This window comes from Chiloscyllium punctatum, chromosome 19, assembly GCF_047496795.1.
Source record: "Chiloscyllium punctatum isolate Juve2018m chromosome 19, sChiPun1.3, whole genome shotgun sequence".
Taxonomy (NCBI): Eukaryota; Metazoa; Chordata; class Chondrichthyes; order Orectolobiformes; family Hemiscylliidae; genus Chiloscyllium; species Chiloscyllium punctatum.
Genome location: NC_092757.1, coordinates 81,066,443 through 81,094,286, shown reverse-complemented (window position 1 = coordinate 81,094,286; position 27,844 = coordinate 81,066,443). Strand labels below are relative to the sequence as shown.

Sequence of the window (27,844 nt, the reverse complement as noted above, 5' to 3'; positions counted from 1 at the left end):
CTGTCCCAGAAAAACATAAGATTCAATCTTTATTTATACCAGCATTTATCAAAATAATTTCACTTTATAGTTATTAGGTACGTTCTGGTCACAACCTGGAGCTAACGCCAAGCAATGTTCCCTAATGTTAATGTGAGCCAGTTGACAGAGTAGTTACAGGGCCTGAGGTAACAGCCACATCAGTCACAGGTGTATTTACAGTCTCCTGTGCATGCAGATGAGGGGATTTCCAGCTAACCCATTTATAAAGACATAACGTAAATGTTAATTTCACTCAATTCATGCTTTGTTAACTATTTCACACACATAAAAGAACATGCGGGTGCACAGTTTTATTTGCAGGTAAACATTTGCCACCTAAACTGAATTTCTGTGGAGTTGCATCTCCATTGGTTAACCTGAAGAAACGTCAGAGTAAATGTGGGCTGCCCTGAGGTGGAGATTGCTTTTTGGAACATCAAGAGACATTGATAGAAATCTTAACATTGCAGCTGTAATCCTTCTGATGCGGTGCAAACTATTGAAGTCTGCATTTGCAAGATAGAAATTCAGCATTTGTTTTTGTCATTTGATCAGCTCAATTGGCCATTAAGTATTTATTTATATGTGGTGGCCAGGCTTCCTATTTCAGAGTGCTCCCAGCCTCTGTATAATGGGGGTGAGCTTGGGAGTGAGTGGAATGATGGAGGGTTAGCCAACCTTCCTATATTCCTTGTCTCCCTTCCAAAAAGATACTACTGGAGGATGTAATATGCAGCTCAACATTTCTGTAAGTTTGATAGAGCACACATGATGATTCAATGATGCCCACACAGTTTAATGAGAGTTATAGCTGAGTTGGTAACACTGTCACCTTTGAACCCAAAGGTTTGATACAGACTTGAGCGCAATTTCCAGGTAAGTGTTGCATGTAGGAAAATGGAACAGAAGGATATATGCAACGAGTTAGATGGAGAAGTATTGACAGATGCACTTATGGCAGTAGCAGTGTCCCTATCTTTGAGCCAGGAGGCCTGTGTTCAAGTCCCACCTGCTCCAGAGGTGTGTCATAACATTTCTGAACAGATTGATTAAAAGTATCTAAAACAGAAATTGCTAGAAAAACTCAACAGGTCTGGAAGCATCTGTGGAGAGAAAGCACAGTTCACGTTTTGGGTCTAGTGACTCTTCGTCAGAATGGTCAGCCTTCTTAAGGCTGTTTCACTGCTGGAACCTTGCAGCAACACCCAATATGTTCAACAACAGGTCCCTGGTCAGGCTGTTTTCGGGTTTCTGGGATATATCATGTAATAACTGTCCAGATTGAGGGTTAACTCAATGCAATTACAGTTTGTGGCAAGTGATTGAACCAAGCCTGCATTCTCACACTTCACTTGTTCTATTCTTAAGTATTTGTTTTAAAAGAAATTGTAATGTATGTTTATTCCTGTGTTGCAGACCACTGAAGCCGAGTTATTTGGCAACAATGAGGAAAGCCCTGTTTTTAAGGAATTCTTGAATTTACTCGGAGACACAGTTGAGCTCAAGGATTTTAAAGGGTGAGCAAAAGCTTGCACATTCTGAGTATTTGTTGCTAATTCAGAAATCCTCTTTTCCTGCAGTCAAACTCAATGCTTTAGTTAATTTTGTATTACATTGTAAGTCAAATTCTTTGCTTGTTAGCACATATTGTAAAGATAAAGTATGCAGGACTTCTTTAAAATTGCACAGATTACTTAGCTAAAAATCACACAACACCAGATTATAGTCCAACAGGTTTAATTGGAAGCACTAGCTTTCTTCCAATTAAACTTGTTGGACTATAACCTGGTGTTGTGTGATTTTTAACTTTGTACACCCCAGTCCAACACCGACATCTCCAAATCATAACAGATTACTTAAGAACAGTTCATCCAAAATTAGCTAACCTTGCAGGAAAATGTCAAGCAGTTTCAAGCACAGGTTGCGTCCAGCATGAATCACACTTCTCACACGAGTTGAAGAGACAAGCTGGCCCCACTCATAAAACTGACACCTACCCCAGATCAACTTAATTATCATGAAGACTTGCTGCTGTATGTGTCCAAATGCCAGGGACCACTTAAAATTAAGGACACTTGAAGTGAATGTTTTGAAAGGTTTTAATACTTTTGATTGTTTAAGAAGCTAATTGTTGTGGCCTTTTTTAAAAAAATCATTCATGGGATGTGGGCATTACTGGCTAGGTCATTATTTATTACCCATTCCTAATTGCCCCGAGGAAGGTGATGGTGATTCTCCTTCATTAAGCACTGCAGCCCCCACAATGCTGTTAGGAAGGAAGTTCCAGGATTTTGTCCCAACGACACTGAAGGAACAGCAATGTATTTCCCACTCAGGATTGTGAGTTGCCTGGGGTGGTGGAGGGTATCTTGGAGATGGTTTCCATGTATCTGCTGCCCTTGTCCTTCCAAGTGGTAGAGGGCTTTAGGAAGCACTGTTAAAGGACCTTCAGTGAATTTCTTCAGTGCATCGTGTAGGGTATACTGTGGCATTGGTGCTGAAGGGAGTGAATATTTAAGGTGAAGAATTGAATGCCAGTCAGGAAGGTTGCTTTTCCTGGATGATGGTGATTTTCCTGAATGTCACTGGAGCTGCACCCATTCAGGTAAGTGGAAAGTATTCTATTGTACTCCTGACATGTGCCTTGTTAACAGCATATAGGCTTTATGGAATCGGAGGCAATGTATGTGCCACAGAACTCCCTGACTTTTGCCTGCTCTTTTTTTCATTCATTGTCGAGGTGAGAGCATCACTGGATAGGCCAGTATTTATTGCCCAGTAAGCTGTTGCCAGATTGCGCTGGTTCATGGAAGCTTATGCTGCGAATGAAAATTTAAGCAAAAAGGAATTCCTCTCAAAACTATCGCAACCTTGGCCATAACTGGCTTCCACGTCACCAATTACACCCAAAGTAGAAACTTTCATCGACAGTCTCTCAGCCAAGACTACTCCCACTTTCCATCTTTTAATGTTATGACCTATAAATGTGCAGAAATAAAGTTGAATCAGGATCATACAGGTTGTAACTGACTTTGAAAGCTTTCACTCAAAGAAGAGTGTAACGTGGGTATATAATAACTTTCCAATGCAGTTTCCGAGGAGGCCTTGATGTTGCCCATGGTCAAACAGGGTCAGAGTCTGTCTACACCATCTTCAAAGATAGAGAGATTATGTTCCATGTTTCTACAAAGCTGCCGTTTACAGAAGGGGACTCTCAGCAGGTAGGTCAATGTAACCGTAACATGTATGTAGTGCAAAAGATAAACTCTGTCCATTGCTATCTGTACCAATTTGTAGGGGGGTGGGTTACTCTTCAGAGGGTCGGTATGGACTTGTTGGACCAAAGGGCCTGTTTCCACACTGTAGGGAATCTAATCATCTCATCTAATCTCTAAAATAAAAGGGGTGGCATAGTGGCTCAGTGGTCAGTACTGGTGCCTCACAGCACTAGGGACCCGGGTTCAATTCTAGCCTTGGGCGACTGTCTGTGTGGAGTTAGCACATTTTCCCTGTATCTGTGTGGGTTTCCTCCGGGTGCTCCAGTTTCCTCCCACAATCCAAAGATGTGCAGGTTGGGCGAATTGGCCATGCTAAATTGCCCATAGTGTCAGGGGTGAATATAGGGTAGGGGAATGGGTCTGGGTGGGTTACTCTTTGGAGGGTCGGTGTGGACTTGTTGGGCTGAAGAGCCTGTTTCTGTACTGTAGGTAACACGGTGGCACAGTGGTTAGCACTGCTGCCTCACAGCACCAGAGACCCGGGTTCAATTCCCGCCTCAGGCGACTGACTGTGTGGAGTTTGCACGTTCTCCCTGTGTCTGCATGGGTTTCTTCCGGGTGCTCCGGTTTCCTCACACAGTCCAAAGATGTGCAGGTCAGGTGAATTGGCCATGCTAAATTGCCCATAATGTTAGGTAAGGGGTAAATGTAGGGGTTTGGGTGGGTTGCACTTCGGCGGGTCGGTGTGGACTTGTTGGGCCGAAGGGCCTGTTTCCACACTGTAATGTAATGTAATCTAATCTAATCATTGCAAAACTAATCCCACTCCCCTGTTTGTTCATTAGAGTGCTGCGTCTTCCTCTGCATCTGCTATTTGTCACTTTTTCCTTTGAAACATTCCTTGCTTTAAATAATCCCGTGACAAAACTGTAATCCGTACTCAGCATGTTTCAAAAAAGATTTGCCCTACTTCTACTTTTCTTGTTGTGATTGTGTTAATGATGCCCCAAGCAGTGACTCCCTCTGTAGAGAAAAAAAAAGTGTTTTACTTAGTCACTATTTTCATTTAAAACATCAAACCCATCATTCCTTTGTCCTCTGTTTCAAAGAAGAAATGTTACTGGCTGAACAAGCATCAACAAAAGCAGATTAACTGGTTATAATCACAGTGCTGTGTTGGGAGCTTGCTGTGCACATTCCAAAAGCATTTATCACAGGAACACAAATCCTTTCTCTCCAGGATATGAACATTGCAGGCAAGGCCAGCATTTATTGTCCATCCCTAATTGCCCAGAGGGACTCAACCTCTGTTGTGGTGAGTCTGGAGCAATAAGGTAAAGGTGACAGATTTCCTTCTTAAGTATGTGAATGAATCAAATGGGCCTTTCACAACCATCAATGAGCTTTTTAAACAACCTCCAGTTTAACCATCTGCTGTGATGCAATTCAAACCCATGCCTCCAGAATATTAACCTAGGTTTTTGGATTCCTAATGCTGTGACTTTACCACTGCCTTTCCTCCATTTTGAATTCTGCCCACGAAAGAGTTTTAAGCCATGGCACTGGACTCCTTTATGAAAATAACATTCATATTTGAGAAAGGTGAGGTGCTGAAGATCAATGTTTATTTGAATCAATCAACTCTCCGGTCCTAAGACACAAATGAAAATGAATTTTTTTAATGAAGATGTTTTGTGCATTTTTATATCAGTCTAAGAAGAAAGGGTAGACCATTCAGGACTGAGATGAGGAAGAATTTCTTCCCGACTACCTTTATAAGAGGCCGAATATCTATTCGCCCTTTATAAGATTATCCACTAACTGCCTCATCAGTCTGCTCTTAATCATCAGCGAAGTTGGAAGGTGTCATCAACAATGCTACCAAGCAGCATGTGCAATAATCTGCTCAGTGACACCCAGTTTGGGTTCTGCCATGGCCACTCAGCTCCTGACCTCATTACAGCCTTGGTTCAAATATGGACAAAAGAGCTGAACTCTAGAGGTGAGATGACAGTGACATCCTGTGTCATCAAGATTATATTCAACCGAGTGTGGCATCAAGGAGCTGTAGTAATTTTGGAATCAATGGGTATCAGTGGCAAACTCTCTGCTGGTTGGAATCACACTTGGCATTTAGGAAGATGGTTGTGATTGTTGGAGGTCAGTTATCTCAGCTCCCTGACATCTCTGCAGGAGTTCATCAAGGCAGTATCCGATGCCCAATCATCTTCAGCTGCTTCATCGATGACCTTCCCTCCATCATAAGGTCAGATGTGGGGATATTCACCAATGATTGCACAATGTTCAGCACCATTTGTGACTCCTCAGATACTGAAGCAGCCCATGTTTAAATGCAACAATATCTGGACAACACTCAGGCTTGGGTTGATACGTGGCAACTAACATTTGCCCCGCACAAATGCCAGGCAATGGCCATCTCTACAAAGAGCAATCTAGCCAAAGTGTCTTGATATTCAATGGTGTTACCATCACTGAATCCCCCACTATCAACATCCTGGGGGTTGCCATTGACAAGAAACTCAACTGGACTCACCATGTAAACATAGTGTCTACAAGAGCAAATCAGAGGCTAGATACTCCCCACTTGCCTGGATGAGTGCAGCTCCAACACCACTCAAGAAGCTTGACAACATCCAGGTCAAAGCAGCCCGCTTGATTGATACCATACCCACAAACATCCACACCCTCCACCACCTCCACTTAGTAGCAGCAGCACTGTGCACCATCTACAAGATGCACTGAGGAAATTCACCAAAGATCCTTAGACAGTACATTACAAACACACGACCACTTCCATCTCGAAGGACAAGGGCAGCAGATACATGGGAATCTGCAAGTTCATCTCCAAATCTCACTCACCATCCTGACTTGGAAATATAACTCCATTCCTTTGCTGTTGCTAGGTCGTAATCCTGGAATTCCCTCCCAAAAGGCATTTTGGGTCAATTTACAGCACAAGGACAGCAGCAGTTCAAGATGGTAGCTCACCACCACCTTCTCAAGGGCAGTGAGGATAGGCAATAAATACTGGGCAGCCAACAATGCCCGCACTTGACAAGTGAATGAAGTGATCGGAGACAAAGTAACTCAGCCTGGGTTCTGTAGAGTTCAGAAGAAGCCGAGGTGATCTCATTGACTGTTAGAAGATCCTGAAGAGGCTTCATGAGGTAGATGCTGAGAGATTGATTTTGCAAATCAGGGAATCTAAAACACAGGGATACCTGCGATCAGGAGAAATCACTTCATGCAAAAGCTTGAGAATCTGTTGAATTCTCTATCACAAATAACTGTGGATGCTTCATCATTGAACACATTTCAAGGTTGGGATAGATATAATTTTTGGTCTCTCAGGCAATCAGGAAATATGGGAAAGTGGAGTTCAAGCTCAAGACCAGCCATGTTGTATTGACTGGTCAAGTAGACTTGAGGGGCCAAATGGTCTACTCTTGCTCCTATGCCTTATGTTCAACTGACACCCTGATGTCAGGGAATCCATACAGTGGGAATGACTGCTCTCCCAGCTCAGTGGGAACCTAACGTACAACTAGAACCTGAGCACCAAGTGACCTGGGCAGACTGTAAATTGTCCACAGATTGCCCTGAGGGGTAAAGTATGCAGACATACTCGAGTTCCTGAAAACCTGGACAAGAGGAGGGGAGTGTGGGGAGGGGGGTTTGGGGGTAGCGCGGTGGCTTCATGGGGTCTAGACGGACCTTGGCAAACATTCACCCACTGAGCCCCAAATGTGGTCAGGCACTTGGTGAACCCTCCAGGCAGTGCACGCAGGTAAGGGAGAATGGCAATAAGGCCGCATGATGCCTTTCAGCTGAAGGCTGTCTAGATGCCCTTCCAATGACCCCCTCAGACTCTGACACAGACAATAGCCTACAGACAGTGGCTTTCACATTACCAAGAGAAGCAGTGCAAGACTTTCCGCACTCACACCTTCACCTTTCTTTCCCCAGATTCACTCTCACTTTTCTCTATTCCCGGGGAAGACAGATTATCAAAGTTTGTGAGAAGATTTGTAGCTTGGGTGCTCGTTGTTGTGGTTCTGTTCGCTGAGCTGGGAATTTGTGTTGCAGACGTTTCGTCCCCTGTCTAGGTGACATCCTCAGTGCTTGGGAGCCTCCTGTGAAGCGCTTCTGTGATGTTTCCTCTGGCATTTATAGTGGCCTGTCTCTGCCACTTCCGGTTGTCAGTTCGAGCTGTCCGCTGTAGTGGCCGGTATATTGGGTCCAGGTCGATGTGCTTATTGATAGAATCTGTGGATGAATGACATGCCTCTAGGAATTCCCTGCTCTTCTCTGTTTGGCTTGTCTTATAATAGTAGTGTTGTCCCAGTCAAACTCATGTTGTTTGTCATCTGCGTGTGTGGCTACTAAGGATAGCTAGTTTTGTACAACCAATGTAGTGTACAAAATCCCATGCAAGGACTGCACAAAACACTACATAGGACAAAAAGGAAGACAGCTAACGATCCGCCTCCACGAACACCAACTAGCCATGAAACGACACGACCAGCTATCCTTAGTAGCCACACACGCAGATGACAAACAACATGAGTTCGACTGGGACAACACTACTATTATAGGACAAGCCAAACAGAGAACAGCCAGGGAATTCCTAGAGGCATGGCACTCATCCACAGATTCTATCAATAAGCACATCGACCTGGACCCAATATACCGACCACTGCAACGGACAGCTGAAACTGACAACCGGAAGCGGCAGATTCAAACCACTACAAATGCCGGAGGAAAGATCACAGAAGCGCTTCACAGGAGGCTCCCAAGCACTGAGGATGTCACCGAGACAGGGGACGAAACATCTGCAACACAAACTCCCAGCTCGGTGAACAGAACCACAACGAAGACAGATTATTTTACAAATAAGAATGACCTTGGTGGCGCATTACTTTGTACAAGCTTTTAGAACTGCTTGTTTCTTGATTGATATACCAATCCCCATTGTATCACTAATCACTTTCTCCTCCAGAGCAGCAATATGAGCATCTCTTCTACTGTCAACGTTTTCCCGGGAACATCATCAATACTGTTCTCTTTAAAAGAGATGCCCTATCTGGTTTACAATCTGCTCCTGTCATTTTAACTTTACGTTTCCAGATACTTAAAACCTGCCACTGTGAATCCTTTACCCAATCTGGGTTTATCAACTGAGCTGATATGGCAGAAAAATTCTCTTTCTGAAAGAAAATGCCTTCACATCCTTCTCAGGTGCGGTGCCTAGATCTGTGTGTAAAGGTCTAGCCGAGACCAAACCAGTGTTTTAGACAAGTTAACATAACTTCCTTGCTTTTGCACTCTTATTCCCTATTTTAAAAAAGAACTCAGGATCCTTTACACTTTATTCCACTCTCAACTTGTCCTAGCACCGTCATCACTTGTGGCTAACACATATCATCTCTGTTTCTGCACTTCCTTAAGAATTACACTCTGCATTCTACAATGTCACTCCATGCAGCTCATACCGAAATGAATAACTTCACACTTATCTGCATTCAATTTCATCTGTAATTTGTCTACCTGTTCAATCACATGCTCATGTGTATGTGTTGTTTGTCTGTGTGTGTCTCTCTGTCCATCTGTGTGTGTGTGTCGCCTGCACATACGAATGTTTATTGGGTTAACATGAGTGTGAAGAACACAATGTCAATCATTTACAAATGAGCAGTTTACTCCAAGGGTTATGAATCTATGGAATGTTTCCCCCAGAGGATTGTGAACAATACAACATTGCATATATTCAAGGCCAGGATACACAGAATCTTTGAACTCTTGGGAAATCAAGGAAGATAGGGGGCTAAATCTTTTTCTACTTCAGTGAAATTAAGTTATGGCTGAAGGGTATACGATACCACTGTAGGAAAATAGTTTAGGAGAGGAGGTCTTGCAGTGAATTGAAGGGATAGACAATAAAACTATTACTCAGGTTCATAGTTGATGTGGTAGCAATGCTGATATTTGTCATTCCTAAAGGCCATCTTCAGGTGAAGGCCAAATGAGGTAGCACTGAAACACTTTGACAGTATTAGCTCAAGACTCTTGCGAATGGGAAGTTTTGACTTTCACTGTGATTTGCAAGTCTCAGAATTGCTGAGTTCTTCAGGTTTATTATTTGTTAATCAATTGTATTTTATGTTATAGAGTTCAATGAGGAAAGGAGATAAATAAAGTTATGACACAGATCATCCCATGATCTGACTGAATGGCAGAACAGGTTCTATGGGCTGAATGACATTTCCCTAATCATCCATCCCCATCCAGAAGTAATCTATATGTCTGAGTATCCTGTGTAATACGCAAGATTCTTTCTTTGGAAGAACACAGGGTTGAATAACAAATTCTAATTTCAGAGAAAGGAGTGTCCCAATGAAAAAACAGCTGTCCAAATTCCAGTTGGTCACTCAATGTATAAACAGGGAAGTATTCTTTTTCAACAACATCATAACAAAGCATTTACTTTGAATTTCAGGTAAAATCAAAAGTTATTTATAGCTGTAGGTAAAGATTCAGCTGTTCCCACAACAAGGCTATCTTAGTTTGGGATTATGTGAGACATGGATTGGTTGGACAAAAGGGTCTGTTTCCTTGCTGTATGACCCTATGATTTTATGACTCTTAAGAGTTTCCTGCCAGTGATCATGTCACATTTGTTCTCTATCCCCATTCACACATAGATTTATATTTTTCAGTAAGCTATCATCAATTCGAGCAACATGTTTATCTAACATCAAAAAGGAGCCAACATTTTCAAAGCGGCACATTGTGGAAATGGGAATGGAACAAACTGTTTATTAACTGGCACATCGGAGACAATAGTGTGTGGGTTGGTCAAATGTTACGGTTGATCAAGAGGTCCACATAATCAGTGTAAAAACAGTTATAGCTGTTTACACAGCTCAGTTATAATTTATGGTATAAGTCACTTAATGATAGTGTAACTTTGCCTTAAATGAAACTTACCAACAGAAAGCCTTCTCATTTGCACCATGACTTGACTACTTGGACATCGTGGAGATCGCAATAATACTGCAAAGCTCCAGTATTTGAGGGTTTTTGATGGTTTATCAAGAGTGTGGGTTTATAAGGTCCTGTTGAAAGCAAAGCTTGTTGCATTCCAATGTTAATTTCTTAACTTTCCACAATGATGTGTCAGCATTTGAGTCTGATGAAGATCCCAAACTCAGTACCAGGTCTATGCTGAGTTACCTGATCTTGACTAATAGAGATGACAGAGTACTTTTCAGTATCACTAAGCTGGGGAGAGGTGAAATATCCAGGATTTCCTTTTCTGAAATAACTGCTGATATCTATTATAGGCAAAGTCTTTTCTCTGGGGTCGGGGAGTCCAGAACTAGAGGGCATAGGTTTAGGGTGAGAGGGGAAAGATATAAAAGAGACCTATGGGCAACCTTTTCACACAGAGGGTGGTACGTGTATGGAATGAGCTGCCAGAGGAAGTGGTGGAGACTGGTACAATTGCAACATTTAAGAAGCACTTGGATGGGTATCTGAATAGGAAGGGTTTGGAGGGATATGGGCCGGGTGCTGGCAGGTGGGACCAGATTGGGTTGGGATATCTGGTTGGCATGGACGGGTTGGACCGAAGGGTCTGTTTCCATGCTGTACATCTCTACGACTGTATGAGATGTCCATTCAGCCAGCTCCTTCACAAGAAATGGTGATAAGCCAAAGTTTAGTCAATAGAAATTCCCAATATCAGACACGGTGATAACCAAGTATTCATGTTCTCCCTGGGCAACTGGGAATATGATGTTGTCCTAAGTTAAAATGCAGGATTCACTTTGGCTAATCTTTCTGGCTTCTCCATTGCAGCTGCAAAGAAAACGGCACATCGGGAATGACATTGTGGCTATTGTATTCCAAGAGGAAAACACACCGTTTGTTCCAGATATGATTGCTTCTAATTTCCTTCATGCATACATTGTGGTGCAAGTGGAGACTTATTGTGCAGATATAACTACTTACAAGGTAACTGAAGTAAAATGTATTGGTTAAAAGAAAAGGGGAGAGTAACCCACAGCAAAACAAATATGGTGTATTGATGCCAACTTGCCTATTCTGGTAACTTTTGAGCTTTTTGTCACATACAGTAAACTCAGCAATCCATAGTAGACGACAGGCGAATGAGGTGAAATTGATTTAATTAAGTAGTATAAATTACTCTCCCATACTAAACCAATAGCCCATTTTATAAACCTGGAGTTGCTCATGAAGTGGATTAACTGACGTTCACATGAATGATATTTACTGTACTGTGAGCTTAACTTCGTTCAGAGAAGGTTCACTGATAACAATCTTCCTTTCCCTTGGCAGGTTGCTGTCACTGCCCGAGAGGGTGTTCGTCAATTTGGGCCCCCACTGCCCAGCCCACCAGTGTTTAAAAAGGTAAGGAGGCCTAATGCATGTGCAAAGTATTGTTCAAGAAAAGTTCCTTATGTACTCAAAGGGTGGCTACTTCTTACAAAAAGTATTTTGAAAGTAGTTTCCCATGGCTGCAGAGTTTAGAAGCTGGAGGTGTATTCTGAATAAGGAATGGCCACTTCAGGCTGAAATGGAGAGTAATTTCTCCACTCAGAATCTTTTGAATTTTCCATCCAAATGACTTGGGGATGTTTAGTCGTTGAATACATTCAAGATCAAGGTCCATAGACTTTGAGAGTGAATCAATGCATTTGGAAAGATAAATTTGAGGTTGAAGGTAAGTCATGAAGATAAGTGTAGGTTTAAGGTGATAGGGGAAATTTTAAAAGGGACCTGAGGGGCAACTTTTTCATGCAGAATGTGGTGCGAGCTACCAGAGGAAGTGGTTAAGGTGGGTACCATTACCAAATTTAAAAAGCATCTGGATTGGTACATGAACAGGAGGGGTTTAAAGGGATAATGGCCAAATGCTGATATATGGTACCAGATCAGTTTAGAATATTTGGTCAGCATTAAGCAGTTGAACTGAAGGGTCTGACTGTGACTCTCTGATTCTAGGGGACAAATGGCCTGTTTCTTACATTCTTATGCTGTTAATACTACTCAAAATTGTAAATGACTGCAATAAAATAGCAAATAAATCAACACAAGTTAAAGATTTGGGGCCATTCATAATACATTGAACTGCTATAATGGGATAGCTGATGTATTAGATAGATAGCTTTGATGGTTCTTTCTCATCCATGGTGTTATTAGTAAGTTAGTGTTCGCCCTGGGAATGCTTTACAAAATGTTTTTGAAATTTGATTCTCGGATTTTTTTAACTTGATGATCCCCCATTGATATAGCCCAGAGACATGTGATGGCTGTCACACATTATACTGATTGTAGGATTGCATGGTGGTATGGATCCATGTATTCTGCCTTAGAGTCATATAATGTGGTCTGTTCATGCTGATTTACTCATCCATCTACTGTTCCGTGGTGTAAGAAGAGCTTTATTGTTCTTGTTGCCTTTATGATGCCATTGACTGAGACTGAGAATGCATTGGCAAGACACCCATAGTTGTAAATATGTCCACCTTGCACTTTGCAACAGTGCATTATGGAGATTCACAGCACAGCATCAACATAATCATATATATCAATAGATTTTACTCAGAAATCAAGCTCCTGAATGTGTACTTTTTATGTGCAGGGCCCTGAATTCAGAGAGTTTCTACTCACAAAGCTCATCAATGCAGAAACGGCTTGTTACAAGTCTGAGAAGTTTGCAAAGCTGGAGGTGAGGATGTACATTTAAAACATTCAAGGAATGCTGCAGAGTGATTTTCAACAATCACGTCAGTACTGCTGTCTAAAATGCTGCGTATGCCATTTAATTTAAATAGCCCATTTTCGGTGCTGTTTCAGAACAATATTACCATACGCCAGGTCGGGCAGTACTGTATATTGTATATTTTTGTTTGGCTTGAGTCTAGCTTATACAGTGTGTAACAGAATGTCCAGGAGGCTCTTGTTCTTGGTCTCACTAAGAACTCTGTGTCCTTAATCTCATTGCACAGAACCGCACACGAGCAGCACTGCTGGACAACTTGCATGATGAGCTCCACAATCAGACACAGGCAATGTTGGGACTGGGCTCTGATGAAGATAAGATGGAAAATGGCGGTCATGGGGGATTCCTGGAGTCTTTCAAGGTAAAGCCATCTATTTGAACAAGTTACATTCAGATATGATTGCACAGGAGGGGGGGTGCAGAGAAGATTGACCCCAGGATGATGCCTAGGCTGGAGCCGTGCAGCGATGAAGAGAGGCTGGATAAACACAGGTTGTTTTTTCAGAACAGGGAAAGCTGTGTGGGGGTGGTGGGGTACCTGTTTCAGGTGCACAAGGTTGTGAGGAACATGGACACTGTCGATAGGAAACATCTGCCCCCTTTAGTTAAAGAGTCAATAACAAAGGGGCATACCTTTAAGATAAAAGGCAGGAGGTTTGGAGAGGATTTGAGGAAAAATATTTTCACCCAGTCTGTGGTGGGAATCCGGAATCCACTGTCTGGGAGGGTTGTAGATGTGGGGAACCTCATAATTTTTTAAAAGTACATGGATGAGCCCTTGAAATGTCAAAACATTTCAGGCTATGGGCCAAGCGCTGGCAAATGGGACTGGTGTAGATGGGTGATGGGGTTATTTTGTTGGCGGAGACATGGTGGACCAATGGCCTTTGTCTGTACTGTGTGACTGTATCAGATGTGCTCTTCTTATCTGTATGAATACAAAGGGGAATATCGAAACGATAGTAGGACATTCAACTTATCATAGAATCAGAGAGACATAAAGCACAGAAAAGGCCTTTCGGCCCATTGTGTCTGCACCTGGTCAGAAACAACTACCTAACCCATTCCATCTCCCAGAACTTGACCCACCCACTCATTTTCTATCATTCTGTTGGACTTCTGATTTGTTCTGCAACTCCTCCTTTATTTCATCTCCCTGACAACCCTTACTGGACAAAAGTCTAGCAATTTCAGTCTTAATAATTGCAACCTTTTGAGGGGAAGGGTATTGCTAACCTTTCTGTGAAATTGTGCTTTCTGATTTAAACCCTAATAGTCAGACCCTCATTTTAAGATTTGTTTTCAATTTCCCTGCTAGTGGAAAAGATTTTGAGACATTGACCCTTTTCAAACCCTTTTATTGTTGTAAAGATGGGTTAGGGTCACCCATCAGTTTTCTAACCCTGGGAAATACAAGCCAGCAACCTATCTTCTGAGCTGCTGGTGTTCGACTAATTGTGCGCTGTCAGTATTTCCTCCTCAAAAAGTCTATCTAAAACCAAAACCGGCATTGCAATCCACCTGCATTATTAATCTCCCTTCTTTCTTGGTTCTCAAATTGCTGGATATTGCCAGAATTTGTTGTTAATTGAGTCATACCGCATGGAACCAGACCCTTTGACCCAACCCGTCCATGCCAACCAGGTATCCCAAACTTAACAAGTTCTATTTGCCTGAGTTTGGCCCGTATCCCTCTAAACTCTTCCTATTCATATACCTGTCCAAATGTCTTTTAAATGTTGTAATTGTACCTGCCCCTACTTCTTCTGGCAGCTCATTCCATACACTCTGTGGAAAAAGTTGCCCTTCAGGTCCCTTTTACACCTTTTCTCTCTCATCTTAAAAATATGCCCTCTAGTTCTGGACTCCCTTAACCTTGGAAAAAGACCTTGGCTATTCACCTTATCTGTGCCCCTCATGATTTTATAAACTTTGATAATGTCACCTCTCAGCCTTCGATGCTCCAGTGAAAAAAGTCCCTTTAGCTCAAACCCTCCGGTCATGGCTTTCTGTTTGATTTGTTGGCATTCTTCACTTAAAATGTTGAATGGCTTCGATTTTAAATTACAACCTGGCTCAGTAGCAACACAACCACCTTTTGAGTCAGAAGGCTGTCGGTCCATTGCTAGACCAAAGACTGAGCACACAATCTGGATTAACACTTCAGTGTGAGACCAGTGAAGATGGCATCTTTCTGAGGAGATATTAAAACAGGCTCCTTCTGCTGTCTTGAGGATAGACATGATTACTTGAAGGGAAGCTCTGTTAATGCTCTAGTCTGATCCTTCAAACAACGTCAACATCCCTGTATAATGTCTTGATTATTTCTGAGGTGGAGGTGCTAGTGTTGGACTGGGTTGGAGAAAGTCAGAAGCCACATGGCACCAAGTTATAGTCCAACAGGTTTATTTGCAATCACAAGTTTTTGGAGCACTCCTGACAAATAAACCTATTGCACTATAACCTGGTGTTGTGTGACTTCTGACCCTAATTATTTCTCTCAGAGCTCTTTGTGAGTTCTTGGCTGTTGGGTTTGTCCAACGCATTGATTCATTGTGAGGTACTTTGCTCAGGCTGAGCAAATAAGATATAAATTCTGTAATTAAAATTACACAGTTGACCCTTTCATTTGTGACAGAGATTTAAAAAAAAACACGAATGACAGATGGAAAAGAAGGGAACAATAAGCGCACAAATTCTGCACGCTACTTAGGTGTGCTTCTGATACTGAAAAGTTTATCACCTCCAGTTGATTGCCTTGAGGCAAAAGCAAAATTGAAAAGAAAAGTGCTTTAATCCCAATCTTTAGTGTCACCTGGTGATACACATATAAAAACAATCAAGGTTGGAATCGTTTGGGAGAGGCAGCTAATACTCTCACCCTGAATTCTTTTCCATCCTTGACTGCTTTAATCTGCAAACAATAATACCGAAGAATACACAGCTGTGGTGAGTCACGGATAAAGATAAGCCCTAATGACAAAACGTCTCAATATTTTTAAGGTGAAATGTTTTTCACATTCCAGGCCCAGTCATCCTTGAAGAGTTGATCTTCCACTTCAAACAGGGAGGAGAAACTAGTAGCTGCTTTGAAATGGAGTTTTGTTTTGTGTTTGGGAATTGGGCGTTCTGAAATGGGACAAAATTAACATTGCACAGCCTACCTGCACCAGGGCTGTAACTTTGAAAACAGATATGGTGAAGCTGATGTTGGACTGGGGTGGACAATGTTAAAGACCACACAACACTCGGTTATGGTCCAACAGGTTAATTTGGAAGCACTAGCTTTCAGAGTTAAAAATCACACAACACCAGGTTATAGTCCAACAGGTTTAATTGGAAGCACATTAGCTTTCGGAGCGACGCTCCTTCATCAGGTGATAGTGGAGGGCTCAATCCTAACACAGAATTTATAGCAAAAATTTACAGTGTGATGTAACTGAAATTATACATTGAAAAATGTATGAACTCTATGCTCAAACACTGCATGAATTTATGTAAAACTCCATTATCTCACTTTTTAGATTAGAATCAATCTAAGTATCATGGTATAGACAGAGAACACAGGGGGCTAACACCTTCAACATATTGTCTAGCTATCACCATTGTTAACAGCTAACCCGAGAATGCAACTTTTTAAAAAAAGTTTTGTGATTTACACATGAAAGAAGTGAAACTATCACTGTATTCTAACAGATGAAAGGCTTAACAGACAATCAATTTTTCAATGTATAATTTCAGTTACATCACACTGTAAATTTTTGCTGTAAATTCTGTGTTAGGATCGAGCCTTCCACAATCACCTGATGAAGGAGCGTCGCTCCGAAAGCTAATGTGCTTCCAGTTAAACCTGTTGGACTATAACCTGGTGTTGTGTGATTTTTAACTTTGTACACCCCAGTCCAACACCGGCATCTCCAAATCATAGCTTTCAGAGGGCTGCTTCTTCATCAGGTAGCTGTGGAGTGTAATCTTCTGCACTCTTTGCGCTCACACATACACTCCCACATTCACTCACACGCACACAGGCGTCCTCTCACAGACTTATACCCGTTTACACTCGCACTTACACACATAGACACATTCTCTCACAGACACTCATAAACCCCTCACGCCCTTCCCCCCCCAAACACACATGCACACATATACACACACACATGCACACATGCATGCACACATACACACACATGCACACAATATATACACACACATGCACACATGCATGCGCACATACACACACACATGCACACATACACACATGCACACACACACTCACACATGCGCACGCACACATACACATATAAATTTGTGGGGTGAATTTGTACTGGCAGAATTACATTATATTTTGCTCAAAAACTGCATGAATCCATGTAAGATTCTGTAAATCCATTATTTTAGATTAGAATCAGTCTGAACATTGTGGCGCACAATCTCACACAGGGCACCTCACACCTTAAATGCATTATCTGGGTCAACATGACACCAATTGTTAAATTTCACTTCAGTATGTAACTTTTAAAAAGTTCTGCAATTTACTTATGAAAGAACTGAAACCAACATGTTCATTCTAAAAGATGAGAAACTTAACAAACAATCTGGGTCTTTTTCAATATATAATTTCAGTTGCATCACACTGTAAACTTTTGCTATAAATTCTGTGTCTTACGATCTTATACTTCGCAACCACCTGATGAAGGATCTGCGCTCCGAAAGCTAGTGCTTCCAATAAAACCTGTTGGACTATAACTAAATAAACCTGTTGAGCTATAATCTGATATTGTGTGATTTTTAACTTTGAAAACAGAGATGACAAAGTGGTATTGCAGCTTTGGTTCCCACATGTTACTTATGTATGATGATCGCAAATGTCCAACCAGAATGAATAAATGAGAGTAAATGTGGTTGACTATTAACTGTATTCTAGCCAATTAGGGATGGCAATAAATGCTGGCTCAGCTAACGTTACCTTCATTCCATTAATAAATGAGGAAAAAAACATGGAATCTTGTTTGGAAAAATGCGCTTTGCAGTATCTGCTTTACTCTCCCACTGTCCACATACTCATCTGATGGAGGATATTGTGGAAATGAGAATTAGCCTGCTCTTTCTGGTCCTGTGTTTTATTTAAAGCTGAGATATGTATTGGAGAAAGTGAGGACTGCAAATGCTGGAGATCAGAGTCGAGAGTGTGGTGCTGGAAAAGCACATCAGCATCCAAAGAGCAAGAGAATCGATGTTTCGGGATTCCTAATGAAAGGCTTATGCCCGAAACGTCGAATCTACTGCTCCTTGGATGCTGCCTGACCTGTAGTGCGTTTCCAGCCCCACACTCTCGACTCTGAGATAGGGTTTGGTTGGGCCACTCAGAAATTAACCTTAAATTGGTAATTGCACTCAAATGTCCTGCTGTGGCTGTGACAACAGCTGCTTGTATTTATATAGCGCCTTTAATCGTAAATGTTCTCAAGGCACTTACAAGAACATTGGCCTTGCCCCCCCCCATCCCCAACATTGTATGTTTTCAGTGAGAGTGGGACATAAAGTATGTCAGGTGGCATTGGTGCAAAGGAGACCAATGTGCAAAGGAGTTTTGGATAGTCTCAGATTTGCAGAGTGAAGAAATATCGCCCATGACACCCTTGTGAGATTGGTGCTGACACAAATTCTGTAGGCAGATTCATCTGAGGGTGATACCATATATTCAACAAATGACTAAAAACAAAAAACACACACTGAGGATGCTGTAAATTTGAAATGAAAACCAAAATTGCTGAAACATTCAGTGAGTCTGGCAGTAGTGGTACTGCCCCTTCTTCTGGGCTAGAAAGGCCTAATTCAAATCCCACATGCTCTAGACCTGCCTCACTGTTCTCTGATTTAAAAATTTAAAGAGACACTACCAGAGCCCTTACTGCTCAATGGTAGTGCCCCTACCTCTGGCCTAGCAGGTTTGCGTTCAGGTCCCCCCTCAGGATATGATGGCCACAGACCTAAGTCATAACTTAGCGAAATGGGTTTGGTTAAAATATTTTACAAAGCAACATTTGCTGTAACTGTGATGTGCTTGAGCTAGGAGCCATATGCTTGGAATACATCAGTCTGAAACAAAATGTGAGACAATGAAAAATTGGTTTCAGTGTCATTCTTTATCAACTGGCTTTTGGGAATAGAAAATGCAGGGAGCCTGCATAGTTCTCACTCTTGGTGTAAATATAAGCTCAGCCAATCAGGAAGAAAATCATAGTGAACTGAGAAGCACACATAATTTAAAACAAGTCAAGCAGATGTATAATACATGTGGTTTTGGAATCAAAGACAGGGGCTCGTTCTGCACTGCACACTCACATCTTTCTTTCCAAATTAGAGGGCTCTCCGTGTTCGCAGCCACTCAATGGAGACCATGGTGTCAGGTCACAAGAAGCATCACAGCGGAGGGTTGCCAGGCAGCCAGAGTGGTGGGATCTCTCACAATGTGGTAGACATCATCAAGCACCCTCCTAATGTGAGTACACGTCACTCTACCCTTGGGCATGCATCAAGGTGCCTCTCGGTAACTTAGCTGTGACTCTCATTTCCATTCTATGGGAACATCCACTCATGGTATGTTACACGATACGATGATAAAGCAACAGGCAGAGACCCTTGGGGACATTGTTCCTGGGTTAGCTCTTGGGCAGCATGGTGGCAAACGGGTCAGCACTGCTGTCTCAAAGCGCCAGGGAACCAGGTTTGATTGCACCCTCGGGCAGACTGTCTGTGTGGAGTTTGCACGTTCTCCCCCTGTCTGAGTTTCTGTCGGTTGCTTGGATTTCCTCCTACAGTCCAAAGATGGGTTGGCCACGCTAAATATCCCACAATGTCTAGGGATGTGCAGGCTAGGTGGATTAGCCATGGGAAATGCAGATTTGCAGGGATTGGGGGTGGGGGTTGGGGGGTAGAGGTGGTGTATTCCCGACTAAAGCTAGTCAAAACATATAGAATGTGGCAAAATGCCTGCACTGTCAACATCACCAAGCTGAGCTGTGAGAGATGAATAAATACCTGCTGTGTCTCCTGAGGCTCAGTTGTGGAATGGGTGATTTGCGAGATCTAGGATATCCAGGACATGTACATGGTAACTGCACAGGACACTGAACCATATCCGGCAAGAGTTACCTCAGATATTGATTTAATTCTTAGGGCTAAATTTTGCAGGGGAGCCTGTGAGCTCAACATCAGCCCTGTTTGCACGGATGGTAGGAAGGTCCTGGTTTCTTCTTATTCATTCATGGGATGTGGGCATTTATTGTCCATCTCCTAATTACCCAGAGGGCATTACTTGGGTCCAGAATCATCTGAAGTGTGTGACCATGTCCAATATGGACAGCAGATTTCCTTGCCTAAAGGACTTCAGTGAACCAGATGGGTTTTTGTGACTATTGTGACAGTGATTATATGATTGACATTAAATTTTTAATTAAATTCAAATTTTGACATCTGCCATGGTGGGATTTGAACCCATGTCCACAGAACGTTGAGCTGATGTTCTGGATTACTATGCCAGTGACACTACCACCATGTCACCACCTCCCTCTTAAATTGGTAATTGTGCTTGAATTAAAATGCTGTAAACACATCAATTCGCAAGGTTGGAGTACTGTCTGACCTTATGAGGAGGTTAACTGTTAATGTTAACTTTTTTCCTGGCTTTGGTTTTACAACTACAGATGTGACCTTCACCAACCATTTATATAACCTGTGATATAAATGATCTACAGTCCATGGCACTGTCATCGGAATAAAGAGAAACGACCCGAAGCTAGAAAATTTGTCAGATTCTGCTGACATCTGAACCACATTTGCTGTTCTCCCAGCTCGGTGACCCATACTTCATCCATGTATGCAATGACATAGCAAATCTCTCTCTGTAACAAACTTTTCGTTTACTTTAGCAGCAAGTAAAACTTCTGAAGAGTCCAGGGAAAAGGAGATCAGCTGTCTTCCCTCGACCCCATACAAGCTCAGACAGTCAGTTGGATGGGAGACCACGCTGGTAAATATGTGATGTCTGGAGTGCTTTATTTGCTCTGTCTTTTGTAGAATAGAATGATAGAAATTTACATCAGAGCAAGTGGAGGCCATTTGGTCTGTCATATCTGCACTGAACCTTTTAAGAGGGAGTAGTTGTGTTTAGTCCCACATCCCCACTTTTAGACCATGTACCGGTAAGCTCCTTATTAAGAAGTACTCATCCAGCTCTCTATTGAAGTTATTGAGGGAATCAACTTTCATTTTTTCAGGTAGAGCATTGAGATGGAAATGTTCTCAGAATGATAGCGTTTTGTTTCATCTTCTCTACGGCTATAGTTCCAGTGATTTTGAAACTATTTATTCCCCATCTTGCTCTCTAGAATCCTCCTATTTTTTTGATAATATATTTAAGAGGCATTTAAGCAGACATGTGAGCAGGCAGGGATTATAGGGATCCAGACCATGTGCAGGGAAATAGGATTAGTTTAGAATGGCATCATGGTTAGCACAGACATAGTGGGCCAAAAAGCCCATGTTGTTTGGCCAAACTCCCTCCATTTTGGGCTGAAATTCCTCATCCTTGGTGACATCTAGCATCCTTTACACCTTTCCTGAAATACTGGGGCCCAGGATCCTCCACAATACTCCAACTAAGGACCAATCAATGAACAATCAAATCCTAGCAATTCTTACTTTCCCTTTATATTCTGTTCCTCTATTTGTAAATCCAAGCAGCCCAAGTCTAATGGCCAGGGAGTATTCTGATATTAATATGTACCAAGGGAGGTTAACTCTGATAAGTGATATCATCGGATCAATTACCATATATGTAACCTATTCAAAGTCAAAGTCCTTTTGAGGGCTTTTGTGTTGCTGTGCTGATTAACAATTCCTTGATTTAAATATCATTATCCTTGTTTCCAGTGGCTTTGCCTCTCTCTGTAATCTCCTCCAATCAAAGAATACATTGTCATCTCTGCTCTCCTACAATACAAGAACATAAGAACTGGGAGCAGGAGTAGGTAATTCAGCCCCTCTAGCCTTCTGCGCTATTTAATACCATCATGGCCGATCTCATTTCGGCCTCAACTCCACTTTCTTTACAGTGCTGTCTTCTTGCAGATTCCCAAACAAAGCCCTAAGCAGTGAGATTCCATCCTGAAATTGCACACCCTCTCCTCATTTAAGATGTGCCTTAAAACCTTTCACTTTGACCAAGCTTTCAGTCACCCATCCCAGTGACTCTGTGTCAGAGTTCCTGTGAAATGCCTTGGATTGTCTTTTTAGGTCAAGGGTGCTAGGTAAATACAAGTTGTTGATGCGTATGTTTAAAGCTTTGCACTTGCATGGGATAATGACAGTATAAAAGAGATATTTTTCAGTTAAAGACCAGAGAAAGCAGATAAAATCACCTTACTGAGCTCCAGGCAGGAAGGATTACCCTAATATCCTTTCCCACAATCGGACTTTCATCCTTTATGATGGCCATCTAACGTTACACCTAAAGGGTTCTTTAATGTTGGTGATCCTGCAAAATCCTTCAATTCATTCTCACTGGTTATAGCTGTGCTACAGTCGGGGAAAGACTGTGAATACAGGGAATGACGCAGAGTTGTTCAACCACAGAAACCGGTTTTGATATTCATGCTCTCCTTAATTTCTATTGGTATCTCCTTCCATAGGTTAACTTTCACAAAGAACAAAAACCACTTGCGCTGAAGCCAGGCAGCTATGAATGCTCATTGCTGGAAAAGCTCGGCAGGCCTGGCAGCATCTGTGGAGAGAAACTGGTTTTGAAGAACAGTTCTGAAGATGGGTCATTGGATCCGAAACAGTGACTCTGATTTCTTTCCACAGGTGCTGCCGGAGCTGCTGAGTTTTCCCAGCAATTTCTGCTTTTGTCTCTGATTTCCAGCATCTTCAGTTCTTTCAGTTTTTTATTTAGCTATGGAGGCAGCACTTGTTTGAGGTATATAAGGAATCGATTTCATTGCATCAGGACTGTTGCAGAATAATTCCAAGCCTCTCCGAATCACTCGCGTAACATTAAGACATAGATGCACAGGGAGAATGGTTAGTACGATTTCAAGCTGTGTCACTGACATATTGTCTTCAATTTATCTCGAATAGTGAAAGTCTTTCGAGTTTGTCAAAGACAGCTGAGAGTGGTCAGATCTCATCGGACATCAGACGGGAAGCATCGTCGAATCCAAGCTCTCCCGAAATGGGTCCCAACAAAGACAGGTAATCTTCACAGTGCAGTGTAAAATGCCAACAGAAACACAAGGACTTCGCTCTCTTGACATTTTCATTGACCTTTTGTTTCAAACTGCATTTTTAACGATATGTATCACAGTAGGAAACATAGTCAGACGTTCTTAGTGTCATTGTAGCGCCCAAGGAGGCCATTTAGCCCATCTTATCTGTATCGTGCTCTCCAAATGAGTAGTTGTTCTCCCTCCTGTCCATAACCTTGTACATTCTTCCATTTCTGATGACCATCCCACCTCCTGCAACACTCTCAAATAGCGCATTCCAGACCGTAACTACTCACTGTGTCAAAAAACTCTGTCCTGGTATTGTTCGTGCTCCCTTTACTAATTGCATGAATCTGTACCTTCTCATTCTTAAAGCTTTTGCAAGTGGGAACAGTTTCTCCCTGCCTCCCTCTCTGTCTGGATCCCTCATGTTTTTGAATAGCTCTATGAAATCTCCTTTCAGCCTTAGACCATAGCACCATCAGAAATAGGAGCAAAGGTAGGCCATTCGGGCCCTCGAGCCTGCTCCACCATTCAATAGAATCATGGCTGATTGGAGATGCCTCATGTCCACTTTCCTGCCTTTTCTCTGATTCCCCTCTGAACAAGAATCTATCTTGACCTTAAATACACAGAAGGACTGTGCCCCCACAGTTCTTCATGGCAAGGAGTTCCAAAGACTCACAATCCTCTGGGAGAAGGAATTCCTCCTCATCTCAGTCGTAAATCACTGCCCTTTTATTCTGAGCCTATATCCTCTGGTCGTAGACTTTCCTATGAGGGGAAACATCCTCTCAGCATTTACCCTGTCAAGCCCCTTAAGAATATGTATCTACCAGCAAAGGTCACCACAAGTGGAGCCCCAGAAGACTGGCAAATAGCCAGAGTTGTCCTTTTGTTAAGAAGGGCAACAGGATAATCGGGGAAATTACAGGCTGGTGAGCCTTACATTAATAGTAGGGGAATTATTGGAGCAAACTCTTAGGGACAGGATTTACTTGCATTTGGAAAAAAATGGACTTGAGAATTGTCAGCGTGACTTTATGCAGGCAGGTCTCGCCTCACAAATTTGATTGAGTTTTTTAAGAAAGTGACAGATAATTGATGAGGGTAGGACAGAGAATGTTGTTTATGTGGACTTTTCTGAAGCATTTGACGAGGTCCCTCATGGTATGTTGTTTCAGAAGATTAAGTCACATGGGATCCACAGTGAGTGCGTAAGTTGGATGCATAATTGGCCTGGTCACAGAAGACCAGTTATTAGTTGCAGAGGGGTGTTTTTCTGACTGAAGATCCGTGACCAGAGATGTCCAGCAAGGCAAGACAATTTTCTGATTCAGTATGTGGATGTACCTACTAGAGAAGGCACAAAACTTGACCTACTCTTGAGAAATAAGGCAGGGCAGGTGACTGAGGTGTCAGTGGGGGAGCACTTTGGGTCCAGCGACCATAATTCTATTCATTTTAAAATAGTGATGGAAAAGTATAGACCAGATCTAAAAGTTGAAGTTCTAAATTGGAGAAAGGCCAATTTTGATGGTATTAGGCAAGAACTTTCGAAAGCTGATTGGAGGCAGATGTTCGCAGGTAAAGGGACGGCTGGAAAATGGGAAGCTTTCAGAAATGAGATAACAAGAATCCAGAGAAAGTATATACCTGGCAGGGTGAAAGGGAAGGCTGGTAGGTATAGGGAATGCTGGATGACTAAAGAAATTGAGGGTTTGGTTAAGAAAAAGAAGGAAGCATATGTCAGGATAGATCGAGTGAATCCTTAGAAGAGTATAAAGGAAGTAGGAGTATACTTAAGACAGAAATCAGGAGGGCAAAACGGGGACATGAGATAGCTTTGGCAAATAGAAATAAGGAGAATCCAAATGGTTTTTACAAATCCATTAAGGACAAAAAGGTAACTAGGTAGAGAATAGGGCCCCGCAAAGATCAGCAAAGTGGCCTTTGTGTGGAGCCACAGAAAATGGGGGAGATACTAAATGAATATTTTGCATCAGTATTTACTATGGAAAAGGATATGGAAGATATAGACTGTAGGGAAATAGATGGTGACATCTTGCAAAATGTCCAGATTACAGAGGAGGAAGTGCTGGATGTCTTGCAACGCTTAAAGTTGGATAAATCCCCAGGACCTGATCAGGTTTTTTTAGATTAGATTAGATTAGATTACTTACAGTGTGGAAACAGGCCCTTCGGCCCAACAAGTCCACACCGCCCCGCCAAAGCGTAACCCACCCATACCCCTACATCTACATTTACCCCTTACCTAACACTATGGGCAATTTAGCATGGCCAATTCACCTGGCCTGCACATCTTTGGACTGTGGGAGGAAACCGGAGCACCCGGAGGAAACCCACGCAGACACGGGGAGAACGTGCAAACTCCACACAGTCAGTCGCCTGAGGCGGGAATTGAACCCGGGTCTCAGGCGCTGTGAGGCAGCAGTGCTAACCACTGTGCCACCGTGCCGCCCATTTAGATTACTTACAGTGTGGAAACAGGCCCTTCAGCCCAACAAGTCCACACCGACCCGCCGAAGCGCAACCCACCCATTCCCCTACATTTACCCCTTTACCTAACACTACGGGCAATTTAGCATGGCCAATTCACCTGACCTGCACATCTTTGGACTGTGGGAGGAAACCTGAGCACCCGGAGGAAACCCACACAGACACGGGGAGAACATGCAAACTCCACACAGTCAGTCGCCTGAGTCAGGAATTGAACCCAGGTCTCTGGCGCTGTGAGGCAGCAGCGCTAACCACTGTGCCACCATGGCTGCCCGAGAACTCTGTGGGAAGCTAGAGAAGTGATTGCTGGGCATCTTGCTGAGATATTTGTATCATCAATAGTCATAGGTGAGGTGCTGGAAGACTGGAGGTTGGCAAACATCGTGCCACTGTTTAAGAAGGGTGGTAAAGATAAGCCAGGGAACTATAGACCAATAAGCCTGACTTGGTGGGCAAGTTGTTGGAGGAAATCCTGAGGGACAGGATGTACGTGTATTTGGAGAGGCAAGGACTGATTAGGGATAGTCAACATGGCTTTGTGCGTGGGAAATCATGTCTCACAAATTTGATTGAGTTTTTTGAAGAAAGAGGATTGATGAGGGCAGAGCAGTAGATGTGATTTATGTGGACTTCAGTAAGGCGTTCGACAAGGTTCCCCATGGGAGACTGATTAGCAAGGTTAGATCTCACAGAATACAGGGAGAACTCTCCATTTGGATACAGAACTGGCTCAAAGGTAGAAGACAGAGGTTGATGGTGGAGGGTTGTTTTTCAGACTGGAGGCCTGTGACCAGTGGAGTGCCACAAGGATCGGTGCTGGGTCCTCTACTTTTTGTCATTTACATAAATGATTTGAAAGCGAACATAAGAGGTACAGTTAGTAAGTTTGCAGATAACATCAAAATTGGAGGTGTAGTGGACAGCGAAGAGGGTTACCTCAGATTACAACAGGATCTGGACCAGATGGGCCAATGGGCTAAAAAGTGGCAGATGGAATTTAATTCAGATAAATGCGAGGTGCTGCATTTTGGGAAAGCAAATCTTTGCAGGACTTATACACTTAATGGTAAAGTCCTAGGGAGTGTTGCTGAACAAAGAGACCTTGGAGTGCAGGTTCATAGCTCCTTAAAAGTGGAGTCGCAGGTAGATAGGATAGTGAGGAAGGCGTTTGGTATGCTTTCCTTTATTGGTCAGAGTATTGAGTACAGGAGTTGGGAGGTCATGTTGCGGCTGTACAGGACAATGGTTAGGCCACTGTTGGAATATTGCGTGCAATTCTGGTTTCCTTCCTATGGTCAAGATGTTGTGAAACTTGCAAGGGTTCAGAAAAGATTTACAAGGATGTTGCCAGGGTTGGAGGATTTGAGCTATAGGGAGAGGCTGAACAGGCTGGGGCTGTATTCCCTGGATCGTTGGAGGCTGAGGGGTGACCTTTTAGAGGTTTACAAAATTATGAGGGGCATGGATAGGATAAATAAAAAAAGTCTTTTCCCTGGGTTGGGGGAGTCTGGAACTAGAGGGCATAGGTTTAGGGTGAGAGGGGAAAGATATAAAAGAGACCTAAGGGGCAACTTTTTCACGCCGAGGGTGGTACGTGTATGGAATGAGTTGCCAGAGGAAGTGTTGGAGGCTGGTACAATTGCAATATTTAAGAGCCATTTAGATGGGTATATGAATAGGAAGGGTTTGGAGGGATATGGACCGGGTGCTAGCAGGTGGGACTAGATTGGGTTGGGATATCTGGTCGGCATGGACGGGTTGGACCGAAGGGTCTGTTTCCATGCTGTACATCTCTATGACTCTATGACTCTGATTAGTGTTGGGACCTCTTGCTTGTGATACATAAAATGATTTGGATGAAAATGTAGGTGGTCTGTTTAGTAAGTTTGCAGATGACACAAAAATTGGTGGAGTTACAGCTAGTGGGGAAGGTTATCAAAGGATGCAGCAGGAACATAGCTCAGTAGAATTTAGATAGAGAAATGGCA

The 27,844-nt window shown here is 42.7% G+C and overlaps 1 protein-coding gene across 9 annotated transcripts in view; it reads left to right on the top strand.

Moving 5' to 3' along the window:
* Positions 1 to 27,844, top strand: part of LOC140491527 (rap1 GTPase-activating protein 2-like) — a 407,584-nt gene that overhangs the window by 361,189 nt on the left and 18,551 nt on the right. For 8 of the 9 annotated variants that reach the window (XM_072589836.1, XM_072589834.1, XM_072589833.1 and 5 more), the window contains 9 exons: positions 1,438 to 1,538; positions 3,113 to 3,242; positions 11,121 to 11,276; positions 11,622 to 11,693; positions 12,928 to 13,014; positions 13,295 to 13,429; positions 19,433 to 19,570; positions 21,000 to 21,100; positions 23,209 to 23,322. In XM_072589836.1, the coding sequence (XP_072445937.1) occupies positions 1,438 to 1,538; positions 3,113 to 3,242; positions 11,121 to 11,276; positions 11,622 to 11,693; positions 12,928 to 13,014; positions 13,295 to 13,429; positions 19,433 to 19,570; positions 21,000 to 21,100; positions 23,209 to 23,322 (1,034 nt within the window). The remainder of the gene's footprint in view (positions 1 to 1,437; positions 1,539 to 3,112; positions 3,243 to 11,120; positions 11,277 to 11,621; positions 11,694 to 12,927; positions 13,015 to 13,294; positions 13,430 to 19,432; positions 19,571 to 20,999; positions 21,101 to 23,208; positions 23,323 to 27,844) is intronic. The other variant, XM_072589835.1, reaches the window with a different exon arrangement.